The sequence below is a fragment of the Saprolegnia parasitica genome (assembly GCF_000151545.1).
Source record: "Saprolegnia parasitica CBS 223.65 unplaced genomic scaffold supercont2.245, whole genome shotgun sequence".
NCBI lineage: Eukaryota > Oomycota > Saprolegniomycetes > Saprolegniales > Saprolegniaceae > Saprolegnia > Saprolegnia parasitica.
Genome location: NW_012156639.1, coordinates 38,588 through 49,788, shown reverse-complemented (window position 1 = coordinate 49,788; position 11,201 = coordinate 38,588). Strand labels below are relative to the sequence as shown.

Genomic DNA, 11,201 nt, shown 5'->3' with positions numbered 1-11,201 from the left:
GAGCAAGCCCGCGAGAGACGTGCTCCTCGAGCCGGTCAAGGTACATCGATACATCCTCGTCCCGGTTGCCCTGTCGACCGATACATGTCCTAGAAAACGAGTGCGAGCGAGCTCGAGGTCAAACCGCTGCAGCAACTCGACCTCGTGCTCTCGTCACTCACGTCGACGATGCCAGTGGACATCCTCCCGGGTGCGTGGGATCCCAGCAACGTCATGCTGCCGCAGCAGCCGCTCGCAGCGTGTCTGCTTCCCCACGCCATGCGTTTTGCGACGTGCTCGCTCGTTCCGAACCCCTATGCCTCGTCGATCGACGGCGTCACGTTCGTCGGCACATCAGGTCAGCCCGTCGACAGCGTTCTGCAGTGCTCGCTGGGGCAGACGCCGATCGAGGCGCTGGAGCACTTGCTTTTGTGGCGGCACTTGGCCCCGACGGCGCCTGATATTCTGGGTACCCCACCCTTTTGTTACTCCGCTTACGTGTGGTTGTACGCATCGCTGTAGACTGCTACCCGTCGCCGGGCGATGACGTCTTTGTCCTTGATACGTGTCCGCATGTGTTGTTTGCAGGCAACCAACCGTCCTTCGCGACAAAGCTCGTGACCGGTACGCTCGCGAGTCTGTGCTCGTCGAGGTCGTCACTGGCGGTCGTAGGTCCCCAGCAACAGAGAACGCGCCTGGTCTGCGTGCCATCGTTTGCAAGCACGGGCACTTTTGTGCTCCTGAACCTCAAGGACCTCTCGGTGATGCCAGTGACATTGACGCTTTAAGACATTCAAAACACACGACGCGTCAAGACGACCAAGGAGCGTCTACACGGACCACGACGATTGATGGCGCTGCTGAAAGCAGATTTGCGAGTGCTCTTCGACCGCGTCGATCGAAAGCGATTGCTGGCAGAGCGAGCACGAGATGTATCCATTGGGCGTGGTGGCAGTCGGCGCCTAGACGCGTGGTGAGCATGACATGGGGTAGAAGCTGCGAGAACGATGTACGTACGTGCAGCGTTGAGCGCGGCTCGATGACCGCGTCCAGGCCGAGGTGGAGGCGGCATTGGCGCAGTGGCAAGTGCAGTGGCAAGACGCGGTCGTCGCTGGAGGTCGATGGATCCCGAAAGCCAACAAGGCACTTGGACGACGACTGACCGCGTTCGTGGCGCTGGATCGCCGCCCGAAGGAGGTCCCGCACTGTCCAGTCGTCTTCGTACCCAACGCGATACTGCACGAGCTTGTCGACTAGACCGCGAGGTAGATCTGTCTTGCATCGACAAGACATTCTTCTGTGCACATACCTTTGACGAGGACACTGCGAAGTGGCAGCGCCAACAGCAGCTGGTCGACGGTCAGCGATTCGAGCACCGTGGCGCCAAATTGGGTTCGGACCTCGGACCGCGATTTGGCGCGCTCGTCCGAGAGACCCCACCACGCTTCGAGCTTTTCGGAAAAGGGCACCGGCTACACATTTTTTCCACTCGGTGCGTCTGCAATGACGTCGTCGGGGTGTACCGGGATGGCCTGGAGGATTTGGAGGTTGGCGTGAAAGCTCAGCTTCCAGGCTGGTAGCGCATAGTCTTTGGCGCGGTGTAGAAACTCAATCGCGCGCTCTGCGTGGCGCTGCGCGACATAAAGGTCGCAGAGACAGAGGTACGCGACAAACAGCAGCGTTCGGTGCTCAATCTCAATACCAAGCCTAGATTTTTCATTTCAAGTTGACATGGATTGAGGCGAGGGGTCCACGCACCGAAGCCCTGTCTCGACGTGCGCGTGGGCTTGCGTGAACCGACTCAACTTGGTGTTGACAACGGCTAAGGCTAAAGTTGCCGCGATCTGCACGTCGACGAGCTCGAGACGTAGCGCAAACTCGAGCACCATGAGGAGGAGGGATGCGGCCATGGGCTGCACCGCACTTGCCGACTGCAAAGCAGCTTCCAGCTCCAATGCGTGCTTGAGATGCTGCACAAGCGCGACTTGGAGCCCTGTGTGCAGTATAGAGGCGGTCGATGACGGCGCGGCACTGTTGCTCGCGTCCAGCTGCATGTAGAGCGTCATGATCTGCGCTTCGTACGCAGACGCGTGCCGATGGCACAAGTCAAGGTCGACCTCGGGCTCACTCGACCCCTCATCGCCGTCTCTCGCCTCGTCGTGGCGCCGCGGGACATATGCGGCCATCTTGTTGGGCCTATAAGACGTGTTTCTTAGTCTTTAACGCACAGGATCGACCAAAAGGTGCAAAGTCGTACGAGGGGTAGGTGAAGTTGATGACGTGGCGTGCCTGCGGGACGAGTGCCGCGTTCTCCCCGTCGTCGAGATCGAGACTCTCAACCGGCACGGTTAGCGGCGCCATGGCAGCGACCAGCGCGTCCAAGAAGGCGCCGCGTGCGGCGTTGTACGGAAACGCGAGCCAGAGACTCGTCTGGTCGGTCGTGTGCAGGAGGAGGTCGCTGCGGCGCGTCGCAACGGCCGAGCCGCGCGTGGCGTACGGCAGATAGATGGTACAAAGACTATCGAGCGGAATCGTGCCCAAGAGAGAATAGTCGTGGATCGATGCCACGTGCGGACACGGCAGTAACTCTGTCCTCGTGCAGGCGCAGGCTTTGGACTGCCGGGCGTAGAGGGCGAGGTTGCTCGATGCGAGAAGCACGAGGTCGTACTTGGCAGCCGGCGCTTTTGCGCAATCATCTTTGGTCACGAGCTCGGCGAACGCGCCATAGACAGACCCGTGGTGCGTGGCCGGTGTCATGCCAGCGGCAGCGTCGTTTCGCGAAGTGGCGCCAAACTGCTAAATATACACTAGTCAATTATATTGGTTTATGCGCGCTCTTCAGCACGACTCGGTTCAGATTGTAGATGGTCGTACAAATTGTAGCACATTCCTTGGAGAGACTGCTACAACAAGTTGTCTTGAACGTACCGGTAGAAATGTCTCGGGTGTTGCTCAAGAGGCGAAGGCGACCGTCGATCCATTGGCGACTCTCTAATTACACCCAACTAGTAGCGATTTGCTGTTGGCGATGTCTCCCATCGGCGCGTTTGCGAGATATACAAGTCGAATTAACCTCTCGACGAGCGAACAAGGACATTGCTCACGCATACATTTGTGTGCTGTCCCTCCAGGATGCCGTGCTCAAGACAGCTTCGGCCACAACGCGTTGCGTGCGTCTATCCACTCCCGACGGCCTGTCTGCATTGTATCCGGAAATACATCCGGTTACGAGTGCTGGTGCAAACTGCGCGCAATCAATCCCCAACGTGAAGCATGGCAGCTCTCTTGGCGCGCCGGTCCATCGCTACGGCCAGTGTGCTTCGCCCGTCTGCCCATCGCCCTTGCTCGGTGGCGCCGCACCGACTGCCACTCGCGCTTCGAAGCATGAGCTCGCTGCCACCGTTGCCGACCGACAAACCCGATGCCAAGTTTGCCATTGAAAAGCAGACGTGGGCCGAGCAGCACGCGCCGCAGTGGATGCTGCCGTACATCCAGCTCGCGCGCCTGAACCGCCCTGCAGGTAGACAACAATGCGTGGCTCTATTCTGCAATGTACGATAGGCACGTACATGCTGCTGTGGCCGACGTTTTGGAGCACGGCGCTCGCTGCCCCCATGGGCGCCTTCCCGGACCCAAAGCTGCTCGGGCTCTTCGCAGCAGGCGCGCTCATCATGCGTGGCGCCGGCTGCACGATCAACGACATGTGGGACAAGGACTTTGACAAGCAGGTCGAGCGCACGAACCAGCGGCCGCTCGCGTCGGGCGCACTCACGTACCCGCAAGCCTGGCGCTTCCTCGCACTGCAATTGTCCGCCGGGTACACCTTGCGCTCTCTTATAAGAGAAAAAACAGAGGGGATAATGGTCTAGGCTCGGCGTGCTCGTGCAGCTCAACCCGTACACGATCGGCCTCGGTGCGTCGTCGCTCGCGTTCGTGGCAGCCTACCCGTACATGAAGCGGGTGACGTACTGGCCGCAAGCCATGCTCGGGCTCACCTTCAACTATGGTACATGGCCTCGTCATGACGTGGCACGCTCAGACGCGTGCTAGGCGCCCTCGTTGGGTGGGCGGCGGTGCACGGGAGCTGCGACTGGAGCGTCGTGCTGCCACTCTATGCGGCCGGTGTCTCGTGGACGCTTGTGTACGATACGCTGTATGCGCATCAGGTAGTGCCCACTCGTTTGTGGAGAATATGAAAAGGACAATATTGTTCTTGGTTGCTTTCAGGACAAGACGGACGACATGCGCATTGGCGTCAAGTCGACCGCGCTCCTCTTTGCCGACAAGACACAGCCGATTCTGAACGCGTTCTCGGTTGCCACGATTGCTGGTCTTGGCCTCTCGGGGTAATCGTATCTCGATGATGCTGTGGTGCGTGTCCAAATAGCCATTGATTGCATCTAGGTACATGGTGGACATGGGCGCTCCGTTCTACGGGGCGCTGGCGGCCGCCGCGGGCCACCTCGCGTGGCAAGTCAACACGGCCAAGCTTGACGACCCGATCAACCTCCAGACGCGGTTTGCGTCCAACAAGTACTTTGGCGCGCTCGTGTTTGCCGGCATCGTCGCTGGCAAGCTCTTCTAGACACCATCCAACTCGCTTGCTAAAATAAAGCATGTCCGGAATATCGTTCACGCAGTCGTCCCTGACGAGGCGCTGTGTGCTGGTCGGCGATGACCCGATACGTTGCGCCATCTCATGATGCCAATCAAAGAAAAAGAAGGAGCAGGGAGCGTCTTGTGAGATGTCTCGAATGGGTGCACGTGATTTTGATTCGCAAGCTCGAAAGAATATCGCGATGTGCAAGTGGCACTACAGCAACTCGTGCGGAGCTCGAGTCGATCTTGGTCGACGACCTACAACAAGAGCGCGCGGCGCTGGGGTGGCGGCACTCGAATTCCGCTCGTACTTGATACGGCGATGAGTTAGGCCGATCATCGGCCACTCCGTCCTCGGAGGGTAAGCCGCCGCACATTCCGGCACGACGACGACGACGACATCTACGATCTGCAAACTACGAAGACCCCACTTGCGCTGATGTCGCAGCTGAGATCCAACGCAGCTAGGAGCGACGACGAGCCAATCGAGCGATGCGGTGGCCATGACAGACTACTGCTTGCACTTGAGCAGTACGCCGGATGCTGTGACGAGGCAACCGCCCACCACGTGGCACGCCGGTGCGAGTCATCGGCCATGGCAATCGAAAAGGTCAAGTGCCGTAGTACGCCTGACAACAAATCCAGTGCAAAAGGACAAGCTACCGACCGTCGTCGTCATCGTCGTCGTCATCGTCGTTGCGGGAAAGACGCAGAAACGGACACGATGGCATTCGCATTCGCACAGAGTGCGGTGTTGTATTAGCCGTTGCAGCCGTGTCTGTACGACCGACGTCAACATCTGGTACGTTCGATTACCGCACCAGCAACCCTATGGGTGACGACGACGACGACGTATCCAGTTGTTGTGCCAGTATATTCCATCTTTGTACCGAGATGGAGCGAGGTGACCGCGTTTCGGAGAAGGACGCGCTGGCGGCGTATGCTCGCCAGCTCCAGCGCGGCCTCGTGGTCTTGCGCGCGCGCCGATCGATGCTTCTCTCATGGGCTGACGTCGCCCGCGCGCTCCAAGAAGAGATGCTTGAAGCAGTTCGCGATCACCGCTCGCTGCGCCAGCAACTCGAGACTCATGACCTCCTCGTGAGCGTCCTCAAGCGCTGGGTGTACGCGACCGCGCCCGCGCCGGTATTGCCGCCTTTTCTCAACTCTCGCCGTGGTACCAACGAACGCTTGTAGACGCCGTCGCACCAGCCGAGCTGGTCCGAGTCCTACTTGTTTCGCGGACCACATAGCACCCGGCGCATTGGCTACAAGTGGCTCGCCGACCAGCTCTACCACTGCGTCGGCAATGTCTTCAGCCACTCGGAATCGCCCGAGCCATCCGCGCGGTACCAAGTGAGCTGCGAGAAAACCCTTTTTCAGATCCAAGGCGTGTGCACGCGCACACTTGACTGCGACCTCGCGACTGCGTCGACCGCCTACTGGATCGCCGAGCGATCGTTCGCCCACTGCCAGCAGTCGGGCTCGTTTGTACTGGACGACTGGATAGTACGTGACGAGAACGACGTTGTGTACACGCGCGAGGACGTCGGGCGCGACCACCAAGCCATTTTAGGCCACAGCGTGTACGGCCGGTACCACGAACTCAATCAGTCGGTCATTGTCGTGCGCTCTCTCTTGCATGATGAAATGTACCCGCTGGACCCCGACCAGTGGAGCGTCGACAGCAAACAATGGTACAGCGACGGCAGCCGCCCTTCATTGTACTAACGGTATCGGGTGGTGTAGGAACATCCTCGAGCCTTTGGATGGCGGCACGCGCGTCCGAAGCGTCTATGTGATGGGCCACCCTGCGACGACCCGTGGCTTTGTGCGGCTGCAAGACTTTGTGAAATGGACCAACCTACCAGCGTCGTGCGAGAAGGCCGTGCTTTTGCAGCGGCTACAACATCGGTTTTATACGCGGCAAGACTACCTGCGAGCGATCTTTGACGCCCATTTGCAGCTCGTTTTGGAGGCGGTCATCGCGCGCAATCGCCTCGAGCAGCAACTACAGAGCTAATACAACGGTGTTTGAGTGTGCAAAGAAATCAATTTTGACATTTGGTGAAAGGCCACCGTGTTTTGTTTTGGTGTTTTGCGCGCGCAGCAAGTCGAAACGATCTTTTCACGAAGCGGCATATCTTGCGAGGCTGTCGTTGAGCTAGTATTCTAGGTTTCGACGCCTACTAAGCAACCCGCCTCACCTCACCCGAGGTCATGGCAGTAATGAAGGCATTACGCCCTTTGCCCCCTGAGCAAGCTCGGCATTGTGAAAGTACTCTCTTCATTTCGATACATAGGAGTACAGGTGTGAAAAAGGCGTGCCGCTGGTCTTACCACCATGGCCTCGGGGGGGAGTGGCGGACTGCTTATTGGACGCCGAAATCATGAGAGGGATAGCGTAGCTCAGCTCTTGAAAAGATTGTTTCAGCGACCTGCGTCGCAAAACCCCCATTCGTAGAGGCGTTGTTGTTGTGGATCTGGGTCGATCGATGGTTCCAAGAGCTATTGGGACAGGGATCGCATGATAATGGAGCGGTGGGCACCACGATACAGCCCCGTGTGATAACCTCACTTTCCACGACATCAATCAGATAGTGGCTCTCTCCGGGATGCGAACCCGAATCTACCTGGCGGAAATCCAGTGTCTAAACCGCTACGAGACTAAAAGAAGTCGACAAGAACCACCCCGTCTCGACTACATTGTCGTTCCAGTGACGCTCAACAAGTTGTCGACCGCGTAGTGCCGAGACCAAGGTGGCTTTTTTGATGGCGAGGATCAGCTGGTGCGAGTGCCAGGTAACAGATAATAAAGCGGGCATGCAAACTCTGCCTGGCGCCCGACACGCTCTTCTACTTTTGATTGGTTGCCATTTTCTTGTCGAAGTGTACCGGTGAACTCGAATAGAGCCTCTTGGCCCATCTCGGTACTACCACCAACTCGTGCTCCCACTACACTAATCGGCACAGGGGACGCGATTATCATGTACTAGTAGCCGTCGATGACTGCTTTATTGGGAAGTCTGAAATGTATTATTCGTTATTGAAAGGACTCCAGTAGCTCGCCGCCGATTGGTGTGGTGGCCTCTTGCGAAAATATTGAGACCAGACTCCAACAGCAATACACCAAGGGCCGTCGCTGTCCAAGGGCCAAACGTGGTGGTGTGGCATACAAATGACGTCACCTATCAACGTTGGCGACATAAGATCTCTCGCCTTGAGTATGTCGCCCCTCCATGTCCAGCGCTGGTACTCGAGTACATGGATGTGGCGTTGCGATTAGTAGTCCAACAATGAGCATTTGCAGATTGATCTTTACGAGTAGTAGTATTCAGGTTGCTATTTTTATCAAGTCTGTCGACGTCGAGGATCGAACCCGTGACCTCGAGTCACGAAGACGCGTGTTGCCCGTGGCCGCGACACGACAACCAGACAAGCATGGCCACTGAGACACGAAAGCATTGAATGAGAAAGCGTGGCGTTGCACCGTCACGGCCTCGTGGCGACGTGACGGGTATCCGGTTTACAACTTTAAGCTATATATCTTTCCTTCTGGGTGCATGCTAACTTGTCGCCGATAGTTGGCTAACGTCCCAGACTGGAACGGTGGCCGTTAGCCTCATGCACTGGAACTTCCAGTGCATGAGGCACCGGTGGCAGGCCACTTCCCGGTAATCATGCGCACCCCCGCTGGTTTGATACGTTCCTTGTACAGTACTTTTGGCTGCGGCGTGCATACAGCACGTCGACAGAGTGGCACGCTTGCTCTTTTATTCCAGCGCATTTTGCACAGTCTACAGCAACAGTACGGTCCCAGTTAGGAGCAGCATCAGCCCGTTTCGGCTGCGATATGCCGCTCGGCCTGGACCGTGATTGCGGCGGCTCCTTCATGTATCTTTCGCGGCGGTGGGATGACCACCCAAACCACGTGGCCGTGCATGACTCTGCAATCTTCTGGAAACCAGTATTTCTCAAAAACCCGCAATATGCCTTCTAAATTCGCAAAACCCCCGCAAACTCACAAACCAGCCAATCACAACCCCTTTACACCATTGCATTGACCCTCCTTTTAAGGCCAGTCAGATCCACGTATTCCTCAATGGCGGGGGTTTTGCAAACATTTAAGCAAATTGCGGGCTCTTTATTGTCGTGTAGGCTTTAGCGGTCTCAATTTTGTGAGACAGATAGTACGTCGACGAGAGTTGTGCATGCCAAGGACGATAACGTTAGTTGTTGTTGTTGTTGTTGAAGTGGGTCGTCTATTACAATAGATAAAAACGATAACGTTAGTGAAGTTGACCATTCGGCGCCTCAAATGACGCCATCTGCTGCGAACCCAGTCAGCCAAGCGTCAGTGGCCAAGCGTGGTCAATGAGACGATCGCCAGGCGCCACGTGGTGGCTGGAAGAAACATGCCGCCAGCGTGACGTACATCCACGCAGCAGAAAATCCATCGCCTTCATTTCACAACGTGCACTGCGCAAAAGCATGGGCATGACGGTAGCTGAGACGACCAAGAAGCCGCTGCCGCCCAAGCTTGTCATGACCGAGAACGCGTACCTCACGCAGTACATGCACACGCTCCAAGAGAAGCTGCTGCATCTCCAGACGCGACAGACGACGCTGCTGCCGTGGGCCGACGTCGTTCGCGCGCTGGCCGACGAGACGCTGCAGTGCGTCCACACCAATCGCCAGCTCTGGCGCCGCGTAAATGACCACGCTGCGTTCCTGGAGCTCTTGCACGCGTGGAGTCAGCGCACATTGGATCCGGTACGAGCACCAATCGGTTTTGAATTCAAACTTGTTGCTCCGTGTGTAGACATCGCCGAGCCACTGGTCGCGTTCGCCATGCCTCTTTGGTGGAGATGTCCTGCCGCGCCACTTTGCCGTCAAGTGGCTCGCGATGCAAATGTACCACCAGCGCGACACGGTGTTCGCGCACGCCGACGCGTTTGGCCACGAGGATGCTTCATTTGTCCGCGCGCAGCCGACGGGCGGGTTTGTGGGAGCTGCTCAGCTCTTTCTGCCGCACGCGATTGACTCGATCGTTGACGCGTGGGTGATGGCCCAAGCCGCATATGCCGTGCACTCGTCGACCATGTCGGTGGTGGTCACGTCGCCCGAGGTTGACATTGTGTACGCCCGGGAGGCCACGGCGCTGAGTCCGACCCAGTGGCTTGTGGGCAACTGCATTTACGGCCGCTTTACGAAGCGCGATTCCAAAGCAACAACGATTGTTTTGCGGACAATCACGGACGACGAGATGCAACCGATCGATGCACCGCTCTGGACGACGGGCTGTCAACTCTGGTACGGTGGTTTTGTGATCTTGAATCATGTTTTTTGGATTTACAAATTGATGGTGGCAGGCTATCAATCGCGAAAGCGACCGACCATACCACGTGCGTCAAAGCCTATTTTTCCATGGACCACCCGCGGTCGTCCCATGGTCCGATTGATTTGATCGAGCTCACAAGAGTGCTCGAGACGCCGCCGACGATCCATGCTGTTGAGCGTGTCGTCCGTGCACGGTGCCATGAATTTCAAACACGGCTGCAAGCGTATGTCTACTCGTTTTTGAACATGCAATAAATCCATGTGTCTACAGTACTGTATCTTGCGTCATTCTCAGACCCGGATCATCCGATTGTGTGTCCGTTCGAGCCGTGCCGCTTGTTGGTCGTGTGTCGTTGATCAGGTTTTTTCTTTGAGGCGTCAATGGAACGAAGCACAGTCTCCGCTGCAGTCAACGAGATACTGTATACCAGGCAAGGGTACATAAATTGATACCAGGGTACAATATGGCTCGCACCATGTACAAGAGGCTTGGAACGGACTGAGAAACAATGACGTCTCTACGACGCAAAATGGTCTTCGTTGGAACCATCCGCGCGTGCGTTTGCAGTGCTGCGAAAGATCCACGTCCGTCGGGTGTAATTCAAGGGCAGGGTGCATGGTGGGCGACACACCTGCATCACGCGCAAATGACAAACTTGACATCCATCATTGGAGGCGGCATCTGGTATGGCACCACCTGTCCCGTGTGGTCGGATTAATACCACCGAGTGATTGATTACACGTCGTACCACCAATGCGAGAAACATCGCCAAAACCGACCGATGCGACGAGCATACCGTTGAGCGCGTCCACAGGAGCAAGTGCATGTACATACCAGAAACAAGTATAATACTCGCCATGCATACGCTGTCTATCCAACAACGGCGATGCCTCACCGCTGCATTCGCAACACACGTCGAGTCGACAGTCCAGTAGAAGTATATGGTGTACATTGGAAAGGACAACGAAGTCGACGTTCTACTTCAACAACACATTAAAGACAATTTAAACCATTCGAGTGGCATATAAATACAGCTGTGTTCACACGATACAAATCGTGTGAACACAGCTTCTTTTTCTTGGGTAATACATTCTTTCTGGAGGACATGTGACCAACCTCGACTGGCAGTGTGCATGAGCGACCTCGCGTCGTAGGGCACAAGATCCCACACCTCATCGACGTTCAATAAACCCCTACGAGGGCACCAGGCTTGCTCGCTTGCTTCGTCAGCGTCTACGTACGCGGCACGTTCGACTGCATTGGCGCACGACCAGAGTCTTGATCA

At 56.7% G+C, this 11,201-nt stretch overlaps 5 protein-coding genes across 5 annotated transcripts in view; 4 read left to right on the top strand and 1 right to left on the bottom strand.

The window, feature by feature from the left end:
* Positions 1 to 767, top strand: part of SPRG_21507 (hypothetical protein) — a gene marked incomplete at both ends in the record, with an annotated part of 2,806 nt that extends 2,039 nt beyond the window's left edge. Inside the window, 4 exons of the mRNA XM_012355445.1 lie at positions 4 to 40; positions 94 to 448; positions 502 to 603; positions 652 to 767. Coding sequence (XP_012210835.1) covers positions 4 to 40; positions 94 to 448; positions 502 to 603; positions 652 to 767 — 610 coding nt within the window. The remainder of the gene's footprint in view (positions 1 to 3; positions 41 to 93; positions 449 to 501; positions 604 to 651) is intronic.
* A 42-nt stretch (positions 768 to 809) lies between these two features.
* Positions 810 to 2,768, bottom strand: SPRG_15165 (hypothetical protein; the record flags this gene model as incomplete). Its single annotated transcript, XM_012355444.1, has 6 exons — positions 2,237 to 2,768; positions 1,738 to 2,175; positions 1,503 to 1,686; positions 1,289 to 1,451; positions 997 to 1,232; positions 810 to 941 (listed from the first exon to the last, which is right to left on the bottom strand). The coding sequence occupies exons 1-6, from the start codon at positions 2,734 to 2,736 to the stop codon at positions 810 to 812; spliced, it is 1,653 nt and encodes a 550-aa protein (XP_012210834.1). The 5' UTR covers positions 2,737 to 2,768.
* A 595-nt stretch (positions 2,769 to 3,363) lies between these two features.
* SPRG_15164 (4-hydroxybenzoate polyprenyl transferase) lies at positions 3,364 to 4,605 on the top strand (the record flags this gene model as incomplete). Its single annotated transcript, XM_012355443.1, has 6 exons — positions 3,364 to 3,499; positions 3,541 to 3,796; positions 3,849 to 3,985; positions 4,030 to 4,145; positions 4,207 to 4,325; positions 4,384 to 4,605. The coding sequence occupies 6 exons, from the start codon at positions 3,364 to 3,366 to the stop codon at positions 4,562 to 4,564; spliced, it is 945 nt and encodes a 314-aa protein (XP_012210833.1). The 3' UTR covers positions 4,565 to 4,605.
* An 867-nt stretch (positions 4,606 to 5,472) lies between these two features.
* On the top strand, positions 5,473 to 6,598 carry SPRG_15163 (hypothetical protein; the record flags this gene model as incomplete). Its single annotated transcript, XM_012355442.1, has 3 exons — positions 5,473 to 5,721; positions 5,773 to 6,272; positions 6,325 to 6,598. The coding sequence occupies 3 exons, from the start codon at positions 5,473 to 5,475 to the stop codon at positions 6,596 to 6,598; spliced, it is 1,023 nt and encodes a 340-aa protein (XP_012210832.1).
* A 2,468-nt stretch (positions 6,599 to 9,066) lies between these two features.
* SPRG_15162 (hypothetical protein) lies at positions 9,067 to 10,042 on the top strand (the record flags this gene model as incomplete). The annotated part of the gene is made up of 2 exons (XM_012355441.1): positions 9,067 to 9,348; positions 9,398 to 10,042. The coding sequence occupies 2 exons, from the start codon at positions 9,067 to 9,069 to the stop codon at positions 10,040 to 10,042; spliced, it is 927 nt and encodes a 308-aa protein (XP_012210831.1).
* Positions 10,043 to 11,201: the final 1,159 nt, after the last annotated feature.